This window comes from Ovis aries, chromosome 1, assembly GCF_016772045.2.
Source record: "Ovis aries strain OAR_USU_Benz2616 breed Rambouillet chromosome 1, ARS-UI_Ramb_v3.0, whole genome shotgun sequence".
Lineage (NCBI taxonomy): Eukaryota > Metazoa > Chordata > Mammalia > Artiodactyla > Bovidae > Ovis > Ovis aries.
This window is the reverse complement of record NC_056054.1, coordinates 217229648-217251846: the sequence shown is the minus strand read 5'-3', so window position 1 is coordinate 217251846 and position 22199 is coordinate 217229648. Positions and strand designations below refer to the sequence as shown.

Here is a 22199-nt window from a genome sequence, read left to right as displayed (position 1 = left end):
AAGAGATGTATTTATTCTTGTATCTACAGAATTTTGAACCATGTATTTTATATATTCTAAAAACTATTAAAAACTTAAATATATTTTTTTAAAGTATATCTAAATCTGGAACTGAAATTTAGAAATTAACATTTCCAGATGTAAAGCTAGGGTGCTGTACAATAAGAACCTAAAAGATAGAAAAACAAAAAAAATACAAGTTAGTTTTTAACAGTAGTTAGTTTTCTAGTGTGAAAATATCTCTAGGAATGTATATATACAAGAATAGTATAAGCTATTAACTTTATTAACTTTACTTTTATTTAATATAACTGATGAAGTTAACAGACAAATATATTGTAACAAAAAGTTATAATTGATAAGTTTACTATCTACATTTTAAAGGATTTCACAATTATTTTAACATAGTCAAAGGCTTAATATATGAATTTTACTCATTTTTGAAATGTAAAATACACAATTATAATAATACCCATACTACATATCTTACAATTTTAAAGTTTTAGCTAAAACATATGAGTCTGCAGGTAAGAGCATGAGTTCTCTTATACCTATGACAAATAAAATGTATTACTAATAAAGTGCCACTGGATTAGACAATGCCATTTCAACTATTTCCTTTTTGAAGGACAAAACAGTACAGAGCTAGGAATTTGCATTATTCTTTATAACAAGCACGAGTGCTTATTTATAATAGAGATTAACCACATAAAGGATTCCTCTCAAGATCACAATCATGACTTATGACAAGCTGTGTAGTCACCACTGAATAAAGTTTATATCCAGAGTTTTTAAAAAGTGCAATCTTGAACTATGATAAACTTAAGTCTACCAATATCAAGACATAGTTTTAGGGACTTTATATAAATAAAGGAACCGCTCATTTAATTGTAAAATAAGTTGCAATCTATAATAAGGAATCAGGAATAGTGGTGGATGGTAAGGCTGGGCAACAAGAATGCTTTTTTAGCAGGTGAAAGCCTGATATGCATTGCTATAAGATGCATCTTTCATGTAAGGAAAACGTGTATAGATATATACAATACTTTTCAGGCACTTGACCTCACTTGGTAGTTATGTTGATGCTCAGATGGTCATTTAATGAAAAAATATTAAATTATATAGAACTTCAAGTCATGTTCCCATAGAACATCTGTGTTCTGTAAGCTAAATCCAAATGTTCCCTGCTAAAATCAAATAATACCATATGCCCAATTCAGAGAAAGAAAATTTAATAAAGTTAATGGATTGAATTTTCTCAATTTTAAGGTTTTTCACAATAAATTTTTCTTAAGCCTTTGTTACCTATTACTTGTCCAAATGCTGGGATGAAAAAAGGCTCGTTTTCATAGTTTTCTAAGAAATATTATCCCTAGATGATATCAGAAAATTTAAAACTGTTGATCAATTAATATTATGCTGTTTATGGAAATATGCTTACAGTTTGTACATACACTGCTTAAGAGTCATATTTTCTTATAATAAATTTGATACTAGTTCATATACAGAATTCAATCTGTAAACACTTTAATGTACCCCCAAAAGTATTATGAATTTTAATTCTTTTGTTCCTAGACATGTTTTGAGAATCACATCAAAGTTTGGCTCTAAAGCTATCTTTGGGACCCACGCCAAAGGAATGCTTTCAGGTGTATCATTAAGGATAAGGTTCTAAGGTAAGACCACCAAATTCTTTTCTAAAATGAAAAAAATATGGGAAGATTCCAGTACAGATGTTAGCAATGTTCCCATTTTTTTTGAATATTTAGCATGTAGTTTAAGTGTGTAGATATTACAGATTTTTATTTGTATGTATCACTGTATTACAATGTGGGAAAATTTTGCAATATTCTTTCAGGCAGTTAGCTTTAAAATAAGGAAACTTCAGCTCTTAGCACAAACAGCCCTGAGAACAATGCATTCAAATTACAACTAGAAATAATCTAATTGAGAAACTTTAAAATACAAAAACAAATTCTGAAAAAGTTGTAAAAAAAAAAGTTACCAACATTTGAGGCACTACCAGACTACAGTACTTTTAAGAGTTGGAAGGACTTTGTAAAAAGAACAAACATACAAAGCTATGTGTGCATATGCACACATGTTGTGCTATAATGAAAAATTGTATCCCCAAATTTTATAGCCTAAACATTTTATTGCAGCATCTCCTATTAAAGATTTCATGCTCCAGCTGCCGGAGAGTTTTGGTAATAGTTATAAAGCATCCATACAGAATTTTGTACCATAAATGGAAATGGATTCAAGAGCTTGCTGCTGCTTCTGCTAAGTCGCGTCAGTCGTGTCTGACTCTGTGCGACCCCGTAGACGGCAGCCCACCAGGCTCCCCCGTCCCTGGGATTCTCCAGGCAAGAACACTGGAGTGGGTTGCCATTTCCTTCTCCAATGCAGGAAAGCGAAAAGTGAAAGTGAAGTCGCTCAGTTAGCAACAATTTCAAGTGACTTGACAGCCCTTGCAGGGGAGCATGAAAGAAACATCCTAGTTATGTTTATGATGCAAATGCTAAGTCAAAGTAGCAATAATTTGATCTGTTTCAGAGGGTGTACAACTTGGTAGCAAATAAGATATAACAAAGTCTTCACAGTAGAAATAAAATGTGTCGTTCTAGAAAGAAACAAATATTCCACTTGTTAGTATAATACTGTATATAAGTTGGTGAAATGCCTGCAGACAAAAAGGTATATCACTGTATAATCTATCAACATGACAGTCTACATTCTACAGGTGGTAACTGTGACATTTAACATTTACTACAAAAAAGTACAACAAATACTAGGAATCAACTTTTGATCTTTCTGATGTCAAAAAGAATGAAGTCATTTCTGTTCTATTAAAAAATGTTTCCTGCTTCCTTTTAAGACAATTTATAAAGCTTTTCTAAATGAAATATATTGTTCAAGAGAAACAAGTATTGATTTACATGAAAATAAGCAGTCCTATATCTTTAAAATCTATACCTATATGTCAGAAGAGTATTTACACTTAATTATAGTACTTGAAGTACTTATGCATAAGTAGCTTTTGCCATTCAATATATGAGTGTAGGTGCATTATTATAATTTATATATACTTTGCAATTGAAATATTTTACCTTGCAATTGAAAATATATTTATGTGAAGTTTGATAAATTAGGAAGAACAAGGGCATGCTAATCCAGAATTAATACTAAACCAGAATACTAGTGTAGTTAACTGGGGTCATATAAATGGCCAGCAAGAAGCACAGATTGGTAACTTTCTGGAATTCCTGCAGGTAACGATGCCAACCAGTCACAAGTAAGATACATACCACAGAGTATTAAAAAAACTAAAGCAGTATCTAGTAGATACCTAAATGGAATTCCGGAAATGAAAAAATTTAGCCTAATTACTAATTGTGCTTTAGATGGGCAAAAGCTAAAATGTTATACTAAAAAATGATTAACTATAACATCAATATTTCTTGTGCTTTAGAATTCCTCTTGCATTTCCTTAAAGCATCTTGCTTCTTCTCCAAGTGGTTTTGCTCAGGCCAATACAAGATTTAAAATGTGGGCAAATTAAGTAACTAAAACTGGGATCTTCTGTTCCTAATGCTATTTCCAATCACTGAGTAGACCGATTATACCATCATGCAAATTTTCCTCTAGGTGATAGGGTACAAATGCCTTTTAGAAGTCAATGTATGATGGGAGAGGTCTTATAATCATTCTTAGAGAATGAAAGTATTACTGAAATGGTGATTTTGTTCCAAGTTTCACTGCAATATAATGGCTGTTATTGAGTCAAAAGTCCTCACAAACCCTGTGATAATGCCTAGAATTCTGGAAATAGATATATGATCCAAAAGACTGAACAGAAATGTAGCAGAATCACCTAAAATACTTTTAAAATTAATTCAGTTTATAGAAATCTTTCCTAGCTATATTTCATACCAGTAAGTGAATTAAGTCACATGACAACCAGATAAATACATATACTTAAGTTAAATAATAATCATATAAAGTAACTTTTCTTCTATGATTCACTTTCATGTTAGAAAAAACATACATAAATTTAACAAGCATTCCAGATAATTTAAAGTAAGAATTTCCAGTTTTTGTTTAACAAATATTCTGATTTCAAAAAAGAAAGGTCCTATTTTTATGCTGATTACAAAGGCCTCAAATAAAAAGCTACAGCTTTTACCAACACCCTCTGCCACTGTCCTTTGGGCCATCTTTACAATATGACTTGCTAACAGTCACACAACAGTTTAATGCCTCTGTTAACCACAACAAAGTATTAAAATGACCATAATACAGATTATATTAAGTCTGCCAGAAATTTGGCAAAAAACAGAATGACTGAGGGAACACAGGTGGGCTGCACACAGTTACTAAGATAACTGGCACTTTTGATAACATGATTTTTGTTTAAGGATCTGTACTTGCCACACTCAGGCTGAAATTCTGACAATTCCAATCCATAATCTACTTATTCTATGATATTAAGTTTGAAATCAATGCAGAGCAATTCAACTTAAATGTGATACATCAATACCACTGGATGCTACATTGTTTAAAACCCTGGTTTATTTCTCATTTAACTAAAATTCAGGAATGATTTGCTCAAATCACATCTGCTGAAGCTATCGCATCTGTTTCTTGGACTCACATACTGAAAACCACAGGAATGTTATAGTAAAGACACCTACAAAATTAAAAAAAAAAGTCATATATCTCGATTATTTTTTTAAATTACTAATTGCCTACAAAACTAACTCAGCACAATTTCAAAACAACTGAAAAAGAAATGAGGTTGCTTATGAAGGCCATAGCTTTGGTGACAACTTAGAACCAAACTTTAGATCTGTAGTTGATCCAGACCTAAACAGTTTGGTCATGCCTGATGTTCCCATTTATTTGCAGGGCTTTATGGCTACAGCATATTCTTCACTCATTGCACACATGACAGATATCTAGAAGGAAAAAAAAAGCAGGTAAAAAGTTATTCAAAAGGCAATATCTATATAAGATATATTTAATTCATCATACACTGGATAATTGTGGATCTATTTTTCACCCTGCTTATTTAACTTTTAAAAATTTATCTATTTTTAATTGGAGGATAATTGCTTTTCAATATTGTGTTGGTTCCTGCTTTACATCAACAGGAATCAGCCATAGGTATACCTATGTCCTCTCCCTGTTGACCCTCCTCCCACCCCTCTAGGTTGTCACAGAACACTGGGTTTGAGCTCCCTGCATCATACAGCAAGTTCCCACTGCTCATCTATTTTGCATGTGGTCATGTATACGTTTCCAAACATAGAGAACAGACTTGTGGATACAGTGAGGGAAGGAGGATGAGGTGAGTATGTGTGGATGTTTTATACATACTTATTTTGGAAAGAGGCATTCCAAGATCAAATCATCTTTCTATATAGTTTTCTAAAAACTGTGGTTTTTAAAACAATTTCCAGGGAACAGGAGAATAAGAACTATAAATGCAGCAATACTTAGATGTTATACTTCTGAAAGTTATAACAAAGATAAAATAAATCACCTTCACTCTTTAGAATTCCCGTAACATCCTTTCTCATCCTTCAGAATAGTTCAGACTGACCTTCAAAACAAATTTGGGGTTGACAGTGTCTATGTAGTGAAAAATGAACTTTGATACTTTCTTTTGAAACAGGCATGGTAAACGGTATCCTGGGGAAACTGCCTAGTTCTAGAGTTCCTTTTCAACATTTCAGCAGTATTTAACAGGCGTATTTCTTATAGTATTTTATGCTAACTAATTTAGGTCAAAGCTTTTATAAAATAGCTTAAAAAAAATCTCCCCATACGTCTTTACCTGTACATCTTCACCTGCATTATATTTTCCTTCTATTTCTTTGCCTAGTTCACCCTCTGGCAGTTTAAGATCCTCACGGACTTCACCAGTTTCTGTTAGCAGGGAAAGGTAACCATCCTGAATGCATATCAGCTGTTGAAAGAAATTATATAATTTGCACTGATTAGATTATATTTACTCCTTTGTAATTTTAACATGAATTGCAATTTACATTTATTTGTATGAATACACAGTAATACATTAAATATGTCTTAGAAATCTTTCAATTTTGGAAAATACGGACTTACCTTAATCTCTTTAATCACTTCAGAGCTGCATGGATACAGTTACTGATTTAACCATTTTTGTATTAATGGGCATAAAAGTTATTTTCAGTTTTTTCATGACTGTAAACAATATGTTTTATAATTTGATTATAAACAAACTTAAGTGGAAAATTTTTAGTCTCCAGCTCACTGCTAACAACACTAGATTTTTTTAAAGAGGAAAACATTAACTTGTTGATGACATTAATGCAACAAACCCAGTCATCAACCTAACCTGCAAAAAGACATAGTTTTGATATCATTGAATTTTTTTCATTACAGGTATGAGGAAACTGGCAGGCCACATTCATTTATTCTAAAAGCAGGTACACCATCAGTGTGCCTAGAATTCAAAGAGGTTTTATGAAAGGCAACCAGCCAGTACACCAGATGCTAACACTGAGATACACAAAAGGAATCAGAGACACGGTCCCTGGTCCCCTTCAGCCACTATGACATACACAGGCATACCCCAGAGATAGAATGTCACAGCGCTCCTTTATGGCGCCACTGACTTGGGCAGTGGCTTTCCACAGACACTGCACTGGCCACAGGAGATTTCAGTTTTTGCACATGTCTGTAATCTCAGAAACAAAAAGCCACCACAAACACTTTAATCTTTTGGTCACTCAAACATTTGTGAGGTAGCTGGCAGAAAACGGAGGGAGCAAGGAGGCTGAGACAGTCAACAGAGGTTGACTTTCCGACAACCACAGGCTCACTGTTTTTATTTTAGCTCCTTTAGCAACTCCCTGAGGTAGAACTTGTCAATTTCAAGAGTTAAAAGGTTCCCACTCCATTAGTGACTGAACCACATAAGCAAATAGTAATATTGGTATTTTGAAATTTATATGGTATTTTATTTTTTATGAGCAATTCATAACATAGCATTCATAAGCCATGGGATGAACTATAAAGCATTTCAAACACAAAAATGTACAGACATATTATAAAACATCTTCTAAAGTATTTGTTTATAAACATTAAAATAAATTGCTGTAATAAAATTAAAATTTTCAAAAATAAAACTAAGCTATAGAAAAATGAAATTAATAAAAATGAATTATTTGATCTTCGTAAAGAAAAGTCATAAAAGTAATACAATGAAATCCTTTGTCTTTTACTTAAATTTACTCTTTGTTAACATTTAACCACGTGCTTTTTTTAAATCTCTAGTATATATGGAATATATAAAATGTTTCCATACACATTCTTATTCTTTTATTTTTACTGAACTATTTGAGAGTAAGTTTCAAACATCATGACTCTTCAGCAATAATACTGTGTTCTTCTCAAGAAAAAGGACATACTCTTATATAATCACAGTTTATTTTTCAAAATCAGGAAATTTAATATTCAGTTCAGTTCAGTTCAGTTCAGTTCAGTCACTCAGTCGCTCTTGCGACCCCATGAATCGCAGCACGCCAGGCCTCCCCGTTCATCACCATCTCCTGGAGTTCACTCAGACTCACGTCCATTGAGTCAGTGATGCCATCCAGCCATCTCATCCTGGGTCATCCCCTTCTCCTCCTGCCCCCAATCCCTCCCAGCATCAGTTTTTTCCAATGAGTCAACTCTTCTCATGAGGTGGCCAAAGTACTGGAGTTTCAGCTTTAGCATCATTCCTTCCAAAGAAATCCCAGGGTTGATCTCCTTCAGAGTGGACTGGTTGGATCTCCTTGCAGTCCAAGGGACTCTCAAGAGTCTTCTCCACCACCACAGTTCAAAAGCATCAATTCTTCGGTGCTCAGCCTTCTTCACAGTCCAACTCTTACATCCATACATGACCACAGGAAAAACCATAGCCTTGACTAGACGGACTTTAGTCGGCAAAGTAATGTCTCTGCTTTTGAATATGCTATCTAGGTTGGTCATAACTTTCCTTCCAAGGAGTAAGCGTCTTTTAATTTCATGGCTGCAGTCACCATCTGCAGTGATTCTGGAGCCCAAAAAAATAAAGTCTGACACTGTTTCCACTGTTTCTCCATCTATTTCCCATGAAGTGATGGGACCGGATGCCATGATCTTCGTTTTCTGAATGTTGAGCTTTAGGCCAACTCTTTTGCTCTCTTCTTTCACTTTCATCAAGAGGCTTTTTAGTTTCTCTTCACTTTCTGCCATAATAGTGGTGTCATCTGCATATCTGAGGTTATTGATATTTCTCCTGGCAATCTTGATTCTAGCTTGTGCTTCTTCCAGTCCAGCGTATCTCATGAGGTACTCTGCATAGAAGTTAAATAAGCAGGGTGACAATATACAGCCTTGATGCACTCCTTTTCCTATGGAACCAGTCTGTTGTTCCATGTCCAGTTCTAACTGTTGCTTCCTGACCTGCATACAGGTTTCTCAAGAGGCAGGTCAGGTGGTCTGGTATTCCCATCTCTTTCAGAATTTTCCACAGTTTATTGTGATCTACACAGTCAAAGGCTTTGGCATAGTCAATAAAGCAGAAATAGATGTTTTTCTGGAACTCTCTTGCTTTTTCCATGATCCAGCGGATGTTGGCAATTTGATCTCTGGTTCCTCTGCCTTTTCTAAAACCTACTTGAACATCAGGGAGTTCACAGTCCACATATTGCTGAAGCCTGGCTTGGAGAATTTTGAGCATTACTTTACTAGCATGTGAGATGAGTGCAATTGTGCAGTAGCGTGAGCATTCTTTGGCATTGCCTTTCTTTGGGATTGGAATGAAAACTGACCTTTTCCAGTCCTGTGGCCACTGCTCAGTTTTCCAAATTTGCTGGCATACTGAGTGCAGCACTTTCACAGCATCATCTTTCAGGATTTGAAACAGCTCAATTGGAATTCCATCACGTCCACTAGCTTTGTTCGTAGTGATGCTTTCTAAGGCCCAGTTGACTTCACATTCCAAGATGTCTGGTTCTAGATTAGTGATCACATCATCATGACTATCTGGGTCATGAAGATCTTTTTGTACAGTTCTTCTGTGTATTCTTGCCACCTCTTCTTAATATCTTCTGCTTCTGTTAGCTCCATGCCATTTCTGTCCTTTATCGAGCCCATCTTTGCATGAAATGTTCCCTTGGTATCTCTAATTTTCTTGAAGAGATCTCTAGTCTTTTCCAATCTGTTGTTTTCCTCTATTTCTTTGCACTGATCGCTGAAGAAGGCTTTCTTATCTCTTCTTGCTATTCTTTGGAACTCTGCATTTAGATGCCTGTATCTTTCCTTTTCTCCTTTACTTTTCGCTTCTCTTCTTTCCACAGCTATTTGTAAGGCCTCCATTTCTTTTCCATGGGGATGGTCTTGATCCCTGTCTCCTGCACAATGTCACGAACCTCATTCCATAACATATTATTCAAAGCTGCAGTATTGTCTTTTTTTCCCTCCCAGCTCCAGGATTGTGTCTGGTATTTTTTTGGCTATCATACCAGTTCAGTCTCTTAATTTGGAACAGCTCCTGATCCTTTGTCTTTCATGACACTAACGTTTTTGACAAGCACAGATTCATTGATTATAGAATGTTTCTTAGTTTGAGTTTGTCAGTTTCTTAATGAATAAGATAGTACATTTTTGGAAGGATTACTGCATAAACGATATGTCCTCAAAGTATCACATTGTCTATTTCCTATTATTGGTGATATTAACTTTGATCACCTGGCTACAGTATTATCTGCCACATTTTTCCACTTTCAAGGTACCATTTCCCCTTTTATAATTTTCAATCTTGTAAAAAAAAAAAAAAGCTAACAGTGTCATTTTTGTGTTTCTTTTTTTTTTATTTTTTATTTTTACTTTATTTTGCTTTACAATACTGTATTGGTTTTGCCATACATTGACATGAATCCACCTCGGGTGTACATGAGTTCCCAATCCTGAAACCCACCCCCCCGCCACCTCCCACCCCATATCATCTCTCTGGATCATCCCCATGCACCAGCCCCAAGCATCCTATATTCTGTATTGAACACAGACTGGCGATTCGTTTCTTACACGATAGTATACATGTTTCAGTGCCATTCTCCCACTTTTTTGTGTTTCAAGCTTTTTTCTGTGCAACTTTTTCAATCTTTCTTCAAAGCCCTCTCTGATTCTATAGAGTCAGAAGGAGATGGTAGTAAGGAGACAGTTGAATATTTCCTTCTGATCCTTCACCTTAAGCAAATCTACTCACTGGCTACACTAAAGCCTTTGACTGTGTGGATCACAACAAACTGTAGAAAATTCTTCCAGAGATGGGAATACCAGACCATCTTACCTGCCTCCTGAGAAATCCGTATGCAGGTCAAGAAGTAACAGTTAGAACCTTACATGAACAATGGACTGTTTCAAAATTGGGAAAGGAGTACATTAAGGCTATATATTGTCACCCTGCTTTTTTTTTTTTTTCACCCTGCTTATTTAACTTATATGCGGAGTACATCATGCAAAATGCCAGGCTGGATGAAGCACAAGCTGGAATCAAGATTGTTGGGAGAAATATCAGTAACCTCAGATATGCAGATGACACCACCCTTATGGTAGAAAGTGAAGAGGAACTAAAGAGCCTCTTGATGAAGGTGAAACAGGAAAGTGAAAAAACTGACTTAAAACTCAACATTCAAAAGACAAAGATCATGGCATCTGGTCCCATCACTTCATGGCCAACAGATGGGGAAACAATGGAAACAGTGATAGACTCTACTTTCTTGGGCTCCAAAATCACTGCGGATAGTGACTGCAGCAATGAAATGAGAAGACGGTTGCTCCTTGGAAGAAAAGCTATGACAAACCTAGACAACGTATTGAAAAGCAGAGATGTTACTTTGCCTACAAAGGTCCATATAGTCAAAGCTATGATTTTTCCAATAGTCATGTATGGATGTGAGAGTTGGACCATAAAGAAGGTTGACTGCCAAAGAATTGATCCTTTTGAACTGTGATGTTGGAGAAAGACTATTGAGAGTCCCCTGGACTGCAAGGAGATCAAACCAATCAATCCTAAAAGAAATCAATCTTGAATATTCACTGGAGGGACTGATGCTAAAGCTGAAGCTCTAATTCTTTGGCCACCTGAAAACATAAATGTGTTTAAATGCTTGAGTTCAAAGTGGCAAAAACACATTTCACTGGTCATCTTCAGTAAAAGCCAGAGAACCAACTAATTTTGAAAAGTGGTAATTAAAGGGCAAGAATCAAGTACTTATACTGCCTTTCCTATTATATACTGTTCCAAGGGTAATCAGAAAAGCTAAAGGAAAGTTTCTGTTTATAGAAGTGTTCTAGCTTTTTTTTCTTTTTTTTTTAAAAGAAGAACTGATTGAGGAACTGTAAAGATGGCGGAGGAATAGGACGGGAAGACCACTTTCTCCCTCACAAATTCCTCAAAATAACATTTCAACGCTGAGCAAACTCCACAAAACAACTTCTGTAGGCTGGCAGAGGACATCAGGCAACCAGAAAAGCAGACCATTGTCTTCAAAAACAGGTAGGAAAAAATATAAAAGACGAAAAAGGAGACAAAGGAGGTGGGGAGGCAGCTCCGTCCCGGGAAGGGAAGCCCGTCCCTGGAAGGGAATTTTAAGAAGAGAGGTTTCCAAACACCAGGAAACACTCTCCCTGCCGAGTCTGTGGCGAGCCTTGGAAACACAGAGGGCAACATAACAGGAAGGGAAAAATAAAGAAATAATTAAAACCAACAGATTACAAGCCCAACAGTAACTCCCCCAGCGGAAAAGCAGCACAGACGCCTGCATCCGCCACAACCTAGTGGGGGCAGGGCAGGGACGCGCGGGAGGCGCGGGCTGCAGTGCTTTGTAAGAATCGGGCAGGAACGCCCCACACGCAACCAGAACGATCTAACTTGGGCTGGCAAACCAGACTGTGGGATAGCTACCACGCGAAAAGCTGGAACATAAGACACCGCCAGGACTGAGCACAGAACAAAGGACGGAACGGAATAAGCCGGCTGCAGACCATCCCCGCCGGGGACAGGCAGCCAGAGCCATAAGGACTGGAAAGGGGCAATTGCAGACCCGGAGAGACTTTACTTACCTAACTGCAAGCAGGCTCCTTTGCTAAGACTTCTGGGTTGTTTTTTTTTTTTTTTAATAATTCTTGTTTTTTTTTTTCTTTTTTTTTTCTCTTTTTTTCTTTCTTCCTTTTTCCTTCTGCTTCTTTTCTTTAATACTGTATTTCTGAAAATCCAACCTCTACTCTAGATTTTTAACCTTTGCTCTTAGGTTTTTGTTGTCAATTTTGTACATTTAAAAACCCAAACTTCACTACCCAAGTTTACCTGAGAGCGAGATTACTGGCTTGACCACTCTCTCCTCCTTTGGACTCTCCTTTTTCTCCACCAGGTGGCCTCTGTCTCTTTTCTCCCCCATCTCTTCTCTATCCAACTCTGTGAATCTCTGTGTGTTCCAGACGGTGGAGAACACCTAAGGAACTGGTTACTGGCAGGATTTGTCTCTCTCCTTCTCATTCCTCTCTCTTATCCTCCTGGCCACCTCTGTCTACTTCCTCCCTCTCCTCTTCCCCGTATAACTCCATAAATACCTCTGAGCGGTCCAGACTATAGAGCGCACATAAGGAAATGACTACTGGCTAGCTTGCTCTCTCCTCTTTTGATCTCACCGCATCTCATTCCAGTTACCTCTAACTACCCCCTCCATCTTCTCTTCTCCTTGTAACTCAGTGAACCTCTCTGAGTGTCCCTCAATGTGGAGAAACTTTTCATCTTTAACCTAGAAGTTTTATCATCGGTGCTGTATTGATGGAGAAGTCTAGAGGCTACTGTAAAAATAAAACTGAAAACCAGAAGCAGGAGGCTTAAATCCAAAGCCTGAAAACATTAGAGAACTCTTGAATTCAGGGAACATTAAGCAATAGGAGCTCATCAAATGCCTTCATACCTACACCGAAACCAAGCTCCACCCAAGGGCCAACAAGTTCCAAAACAAGACATACCACGCAAATTCTCCAGCAACACAGGAACACTCCCCTGAGCTTCAATATACAGGCAGCTCAAAATTATTCCAAAACCTTCGATGTCTCATAACCCATTACTGGTCACTCCATTGCACTCCAGAGAGAAGAAACCCAGCTCCACCAACCAGAACTCCAACACAAGCCTCCCTAACCAGGAAACCTTGACAAGCCACTGATAGAACCCCACCCACAGTGAGGAAGCTCCATAATAAAGAGAACCCCACAAATTACCAGAATATAAAAAGGCCACCCCAAACGCAGCAATATAACCAAGATGAAGAGACAGAGGAATACTCTGCAGGTAAAGGAACAGGAGAGTTGCCCACCAAACCAAACCAAAGAGGAAGAAGTAGGGAATCTACCTGAGAAGGAATTCCAAATATTGATAGTGAAAATGATCCAAAATCTTGAAATCAAAATGGAATCACAGATAAACAGCCTAGAGACAAGGATTGAGAAGATGCAAGAAAGGTTTAACAAGGACCTAGAAGAAATAAAAAAGAGTCAAAATATAATGAATAACACAATAAATGAGATCAGAAACACTCTGGAGGCAACAAATAGTAGAATAACAGAGGCAGAAGATAGGATTAGTGAAATAGAAGATAGAATGGTAGAAATAAATGAATCAGAGAGGAAACAAGAAAAACGAATTAAAAGAAATGAGGACAATCTCAGAGACCTCCAAGGACAATATGAAACGCTCCAACATTCGAATTATAGGAGTCCCAGAAGAAGAAGACAGAAAGAAAGATCATGAGAAAATCCTTGAGGAGATAATAGTTGAAAACTTCCCTAAAATGGGGAAGGAAATAATCACCCAAGTCCAAGAAATACAGAGAGTTCCAAATAGGATAAACCCAAGGCGAAACACCCCAAGACACATATTAATCAAATTAACAAAGATCAAACACAAAGAACAAATATTAAAAGCAGCAAGGGAAAAACAACAAATAACACACAAGGGGATTCCCGTAAGGATAACAGCTGATCTTTCAATAGAAACTCTTCAGGCCAGGAGGGAATGGCAAGACATACTTAAAGTGATGAAAGAAAATAACCTACAGCCCAGATTACTGTACCCAGCAAGGATCTCATTCAAATACGAAGGAGAAATCAAAAGCTTTACAGACAAGCAAAAGCTGAGAGAATTCAGCACCACCAAACCAGCTCTCCAACAAATTCTAAAGGATATCCTCTAGACAGGAAACACAAAAGGGTGTATAAACCCGAACCCAAAACAATAAAGAAAATGGTAACAGGATCATACTTATCAATAATTACCTTAAACATAAATGGGTTGAACGCCCCAACCAAAAGGCAAAGACTGGCTGAATGGATACAAAAACAAGACCCCTCTATATGCTGCTTACAAGAGACCCACCTCAAAACAAGGGACACATACAGACTGAAAGTGAAGGGCTGGAAAAAGATATACCACGCAAATAGAGACCAAAAGAAAGCAGGAGTGGCAATACTCATATCCGATAAACTTTAAAACAAAGGCTGTGAAAAGAGACAAAGAAGGCCACTACATAATGATCAAAGGATCAATCCAAGAAGAAGATATAACAATTATAAATATATATGCACCCAATATAGGAGCACCGCAATATGTAAGACAAATGCTAACAAGGATGAAAGGGGAAATCAACAAGAACACAATAATAGTGGGAGACTTTAATACCCCACTCACACCTATGGACAGATCAACTAAACAGAAAATTAACAAAGAAACACAAACTTTAAATGACACATTAGGTCAGTTAGACCTAATTGATATCTATAGGACATTTCACCCCAAAACAATGAATTTCACCTTTTTTCAAGTGCTCATGGAACCTTCTCCAGGATAGATCACATCCTGGGCCATAAATCTAAACTTGATAAATTCAAAAAATCGAAATCATTCCAAGCATCTTTTCTGACCATAATGCATTAAGGTTAGATCTCAATTACAGGAGAAAAACTATTAAAAATTCCAACATATGGAGGTTGAACAACACACTTCTGATTAACCAACAAATCACAGAAGAAATCAAAAAGAAATCAAAATATGCATAGAAACCAATGAAAATGAAAACACAACAACCCAAAACCTGTGGGACACTATAAAAGCAGTGCTAAGAGGAAAGTTCACAGCAATACAGGCATACCTCAAGAAACAAGAAAAAAGCCAAATAAATAACCTAACTCTACAACTAAAGCAACTAGAAAAGGAAGAATTGGAGAACCCCAGAGTTAGCAGAAGGAAAGAAATCTTAAAAATTAGGGCAGAAATAAATGCAAAAGAAACAAAAGAGACCATAGCAAAAATCAACAAAGCCAAAAGCTGGTTCTTTGAAAGGATAAATAAAATTGACAAACCATTAGCCAGACTCATCAAGAAGCAAAGAGAGAAAAATCAAATCAATAAAATTAGAAATGAAAATGGAGAGATCACAACAGACAACACAGAAATACAAAGGATCATAAGAGACTACTATCAGCAGTTGTATGCCAATAAAATGGACAACGTGGAAGAAATGGACAAATTCTTAGAAAGTATAACTTTCCAAAACTGAACCAGGAAGAAATAGAAAATCTTAACAGACCCATCACAGCACGGAAATTGAAACTGTAATCAGAAATCTTCCAGCAAACAAAAGCCCAGGTCCAGACGGCTTCACAGCTGAATTCTACCAAAAATTTCGAGAAGAGCTAACACCTATCCTACTCAAACTCTTCCAGAAAATTGCAGAGGAAGGTAAACTTCCAAACTCATTCTATGAGGCCACCATCACCCTAATACCAAAACCCGACAAAGATGTCACAAAAAAAGAAAACTACAGGCCAATATCACTGATGAACATAGATGCAAAAATCCTCAACAAAATTCTAGCAATCAGAATCCAACAACACATTAAAAAGATCATACACCATGACCAAGTGGGCTTTATCCCAGGGATGCAAGGATTCTTCAATATCCACAAATCAATCAATGTAATTCACCACATTAACAAATTGAAAAATAAAAACCATATGATTATCTCAATAGATGCAGAGAAGGCCTTTGAAAAAAATTCAACATCCATTTATGATAAAAACTCTCCAGAAAGCAGGAATAGAAGGAACATACCTCAACATAATAAAAGCTATATATGACAAACCCACAGCAAACATTATCCTCAATGGAGAAAAACTGAAAGCATTTCCCCTAAAGTCAGGAACAAGACAAGGGTGCCCACTTTCACCGCTGCTATTCAACATAGTTCTGGAAGTTTTGGCCACAGCAATCAGAGCAGAAAAAGAAATAAAAGGAATCCAAATTGGAAAAGAAGAAGTAAAACTTTCACTGTTTGCAGATGACATGATCCTCTACATGGAAAACCCTAAAGACTCCACCAGAAAATTACGAGAGTAATCAATGAATACAGTAAAGTTGCAGGATATAAAATCAACACACAGAAATCCCTTGCATTCCTATACACTAATAATGAGAAAGTAGAAGAAGGAATTAAGGAAACAATTCCATTCACCATTGCAACAAAAGAATAAAATACTTAGGAATATATCTACCTAAAGAAACTAAAGACCTATATATAGAAAACTATAAAACACTGATGAAAGAAATCAAAGAGGACACTAATAGATGGAGAAATATACCATGTTCATGGATCGGAAGAATCAATATAGCGAAAATGAGTATACTACCCAAAGCAATTTACAAATTCAATGCAATCCCTATCAAGCTACCAGCGATATTTTTCACAGAACTAGAACAAATAATTTCAAGATTTGTATGGAAATACAAAAACCTCGAATTGCCAAAGCAATCTTGAGAAATAAGAATGGAACTGGAGGAATCAACTTGCCTGACTTCAGGCTCTACTACAAAGCCACAGTCATCAAGACAGTATGGTACTGGCACAAAGACAGACATATAGATCAATGGAACAAAATAGAAAGCCCAGAGATAAATCCACACACATATGGACACCTTATCTTTGACAAAGGAGGCAAGAATATAAAATGGAGTAAAGACAATCTCTTTAACAAGTGGTGCTGGGAAAACTGGTCAACCACTTGTAAAAAGAATGAAACTAGATCACTTTCTAACTCCGCACACAAAAATAAACTCAAAATGGATTAAAGATCTAAATGTAAGACCAGAAACTATAAAACTCCTAGAGGAGAACATAGGCAAAACACTCTCCGACATAAATCACAGCAGGATCCTCTATGATCCACCTCCCAGCATTCTGGAAATAAAAGCAAAAATAAACAAATGGGATCTAATTAAAATTAAAAGCTTCTGCACAACAAAGTAAAATATAAGCAAGGTGAAAAGAGCCTTCTGAATGGGGGAAAATAATAGCAAATGAAGCAACTGACAAACAACTAATCTCAAAAATATACAAGCAACTTATGCAGCTCAATTCCAGAAAAATAAACGACCCAATCAAAAAATGGGCCAAAGAACTAAATAGACATTTCTCCAAAGAAGACATACGGATGGCTAACAAACACATGAAAAGATGCTCAACATCGCTCATTATTAGAGAAATGCAAATCAAAACCACAATGAGGTACCACTTCACACCAGTCAGAATGGCTGCGATCCAAAAATCTGCAAGCAATAAATGCTGGAGAGGGTGTGGAGAAAAGGGAACCCTCCTACACTGTTGGATGCAAACTAGTACAGCCACTATGGAGAACAGTGTGGAGATTCCTTAAAAAATTGCAAATAGATCTACCTTATGACCCAGCAATCCCACTGCTGGGCATACACACCGAGAAAACCAGAATTGAAAGAGACACATGTACCCCAATGTTCATCGCAGCACTGTTTATAATAGCCAGGACATGGAAACAACCTAGATGTCCATCAGCAGATGAATGGATAAGAAAGCTGTGGTACATATACACAATAGAGTATTACTCAGCTGTTAAAAAGAATTCATTTGAATCAGTTCTGATGAGATGGATGAAACTGGAGCCGATTATACAGAGTGAAGTAAGCCAGAAAGAAAAACACCAATACGGTATACTAACACATATATATGGAATTTAGAAAGATGGCAATGACGACCCTGTATGCAAGACAGCAAAAAAGACCCAGATGTGTATAACGGACTTTTGGACTCAGAGGGAGAGGGAGAGGGAGGGATGATTTGGGAGAATGGCATTCTAACATGTATACTATCATGTAAGAATCGAATCGCCAGTCTATGTCTGACGCAGGATACAGCATGCTTAGGGCTGGTGCATGGGGATGACCCAGAGAGATGTTATGGGGAGGGAGGTGGGAGGGGGGGTTCATGTTTGGGAACGCATGTAAGAATTAAAGATTTTAAAATTTAAAAAAAAAAGAACTGATTATTATTACTTTGTCTTCCCTAGTAAGTTAATGGATTGAGGCAGTTATTACATATCTAATAACATCACAAAAGAGCAAACTATAAGATTCATTTACTTGATGACTGCACAGAACATCACCTTTGGGGTAGTTCTTGTTAAAGAAAAAAGATGAAAAAAATAAAAATCTAAACTAGATCTGTACATTTAATTATCCATTTTCAGAAATATATGGGACAAAGGAACATGTTAAAGAACGAGGAAAATGCAATTAGCAAAATAAAGCCTGTGGGAAAGTCTACAGAGCAACGTTCTTCATCAAACAATTGAGAGGGGACACAGAGAGAAAGATAAATAAGGAAGGGAGGAAAGAGAGACTCAAATGCATGTATGAGAGAAGAGAACCTATAAAGCAGATTTAAGAGATACCTCAACCAATTTCAACGTGTGGACTTTATTTAGGTCCTGATTTAGAAAAACTACAAAATAAAAACAACTATCACATCTGAAAAAGCAAAACACAAATGCAATTAAGAAAATGTAGATATTGATTGGATATTTGAATACATTAAGGAATTACTAATTTTGGAGGTGCCATAGTTTGCTTTGATCTTGCTCTTTACAGCCCTTACCTTTTAAAAATGTGTATCAAAATATTTGCAGATGAAATGATAAATAACGTAATATCTGGAATTAGCTTCAACATAATCAAGAGATAGAGGATACAGGATATAAAAGTAGATGGTGGGGTATAAATGAAATAAGATTTGCTATGTATTGATAATTTTTTAAGGTGGATGATGGGTATATGAGGTTCATCATATTTTGAAAATGTCTACTATAAAAAGCAAAAAATAAAATGCTATGGTATATCAGAATTCTAGAAAGAGCACTGTAACCACTAAATAGTTGGATGCACAGGGAGCTGAGGAAACAAAGCATGAACTGAAAGCAAGTATGTGGGGAAAGCCAGTGACTGAAGATTCTGTCCATTAGTGGTCAGATAAGAACATGAAAAAGGAAAATTATGGGGCAACTTTTTGCCTGTATTTGTATTGTTGGTACACAACAGCAGAAAGCTGGAGAAGGAATAACATCACTACAGGTGCCTTCTTAGCCCTAACTTCTGAACTTAATTTTATTTCTCGATATATTTCAAAACAGTCAGACTTTTCGGTAAGACCTCCTTTTTTTCTCCTTCTTCCTTTTCCTCTTCCTCCAGCACTCTCAAGCTACTTCTTTAGAGCTGCTAGTCCCTGGCAGCAGGGGGAGGAGTGGGGGCCTAGGGAGGATATTGAGCAAGAAGGAACTGAATGCTTGACCACTGTTATCAAACAACACAAGTAAATAACACTATTATCAACTAGAGTGCTATCTGACCCATCAAGCCATAAAACTGGGTATGCACAGCACCACTTCATCAAGTGGAAGCTGCATATAGGAGACCAACCTGAGCAGGTCCTGAAGGCACAGGCAAGCTGCAACATCCACCACTTCCCCCTCAACTCATACCAGTGGCTTTGTTGGGGGAGTTCCCTATGAGCAGCTGACTGAAAAATAAAAAAATGCAGAGTGGTTTCTAGATGGTTTTGCATGGTCTGATGAAACTACTCAAAGAGACAGTGAGGATGAGAACTTCATACACTGGACTCAGAAGATAAAGAACTGAAGGTTTAGATTTACATGGATGATGGGCAATGGCTCATAGTCTGTATGGAAGTTTAACCACACTGAAAGAACAAGATGGGAAAACTGCTGACAATACGGTTTGACAGAGTGGTACCTGGAGGGGCCTCTCTGAATAGAGAATGTGTCTGTATAAATGCTTACCAAGAGGACATGCTACTGAGGAGGCAGATAGTTATGTGACAAGATTATTCTATCAGCGAATGTCACTTAGTTTCTTACTGTAGTCTTCTCAGTCCTTGCTCAATTGCTTATCAATGACTGGCCATTGTGGCGTAAGCTAATTGACACAGGTTTTTTCTCACCAAGGCTGATGTGACCTACAGCCACTACTGACTACAGCTGCTGCTGGTACCTCAGAGCACAGACCAATGCAGAGTCACTGATATGGCACTATTTCCTACGGCAAAGGTCAGGAGCCCAAGGTCAGGGGCAGCGGCCGAGAGGAGCTGCCCCACGTCCAAGGTAAGGAGCAGCAGCTGCACTTTGCTGGAGTAGCCATGAAGAGATACCCCACGTCCAAGGTAAGAAAAACCCAAGTGAGACGGTAGGCACGGAGAGAGGGTATCAGAGAGAGACACACTGAAACCACCATCACAGACAACTAGCCAATCTGATCACATGGACCACAGCCTTGTCTAACTCAATGAAACTAAGCCATGTCCTATGGGGCCACCCAAGACAGGTCATGGTGGAGAGGTCTGACAGAATGTGGTCCACTGGAGAAGGGATGGCAAACCACTTCAGTATTCTTGCCTTGAGAACCCCATGAACAGTATTTAAAAGGCAAAAAGATAGGATACCGAAAGAGGAACTCCCCAGGTTGGTAGGTGCCCAATATGCTAGTGGAAAAATAACTCGAGAAAGAATGAAGGAATGGAGCCAAAGCAAAAACAAAACCCAGTTGCGGATGTGACTGGTGATAGAAGCAAGGTCCGATGCTGTAAAGAGCAATATTTCATAGGAACCTGGAATGTTAGGTCCATGAATCAAAGCAAATTGGAAGTGGTCAAACAAGAGATGGCAAGAGAGAATGTCAACATTCTAGGGATCAGCGAACTAAAATGGACTGGAATGGGTGAGTTTAACTCAGATGACCATTATATCTACTACTGCGGGCAGGAATCCCTCAGAAGAAATGGAGTAGCCATCATGGTCAACAAAAGAGTCTGAAATGCAGTACTTGGATGCAACCTCAAAAACGACAGAATGATCTCTGTTCGTTTCCAAGGCAAACCATTCAATATCACGGTAATCCAAGTCTATGCCCTGACCAGTAATGCTGAAGAAGCTGTACGGTTCTATGAAGACCTACAAGACCTTCTAGAACTAACACCCAAAAAAGATGTCCTTTTCATTATAGGGGACTGGAATGCAAAAGTAGGAAGTCAAGAAACACCTAGAGTAACAGGCAAATTTGGCCTTGGAATGCGGAATGAAGCAGGGCAAAGACTAACAGAGTTTTGCCAAGAAAATGCACTGGTCATAGAAAATACCCTCTTCCAACAACACAAGAGAAGACTCTACACATGGACATCACCAGATGGTCGATACTGAAATCAGATTGATTATATTCTTTGCAGCCAAAGATGGAGAAGCTCTATACAGTCAGCAAAAATAAGACTGGGTACTGACTGTGGCTCAGATCATGAACTCCTTATTGCCAAATTCAGACTGAAATTGAAGAAAGTGGAGGAAACCACTAGACCATTCAGGTATGACCTGAATCAAATCCTTTACGACTATACAGTGGAAGTGACAAATAGATTTAAGGGACTAGATCTGATAGATAGAGTGGCTGATGAGCTATGGATGGAGGTTCATGACACTGTACAGGAATCAGGAATCAAGACCATCCCCAAGAAAAATAAACGCAAAAAAGCAAAATGGCTGTCTGAGGAGGCCTTACAAATAGCTGTAAAAAGAAGGGAAGCAAAAAGTAAAGGAGAAAAGGAAAGATATACCCATTTGAATGCAGAGTTCGAAAGAATAGCAAGGAGAGATAAGAAAGCCTTCCTCAGCGATCAATGCAAAGAAATAGAGGAAAACAATAGAATGGGAAAGACTAGAGATCTCTTCAAGAAAATTAGATACCAAGG

General features: G+C 37.3%; 1 protein-coding gene across 3 annotated transcripts in view; it reads right to left on the bottom strand.

The window, feature by feature from the left end:
- Window positions 1–277: 277 nt before the first annotated feature.
- Window positions 278–22199, bottom strand: part of EIF5A2 (eukaryotic translation initiation factor 5A2) — a 28782-nt gene continuing 6860 nt past the window's right edge. The window contains exons 4-6 of one of the 3 annotated variants that reach the window (XM_027958395.3): window positions 5840–5971; window positions 4867–4958; window positions 278–2623 (exon numbers count right to left, since the gene is read on the bottom strand). In XM_027958395.3, coding sequence (XP_027814196.1) covers window positions 4899–4958; window positions 5840–5971 — 192 coding nt within the window. In that variant the 3' untranslated portion in view covers window positions 278–2623; window positions 4867–4898. Of the gene's footprint in view, window positions 4959–5545; window positions 5606–5839; window positions 5972–22199 lie in introns of all 3 variants that reach the window. The other 2 variants (XM_042234585.2, XM_004003164.5) reach the window with 2 other exon arrangements.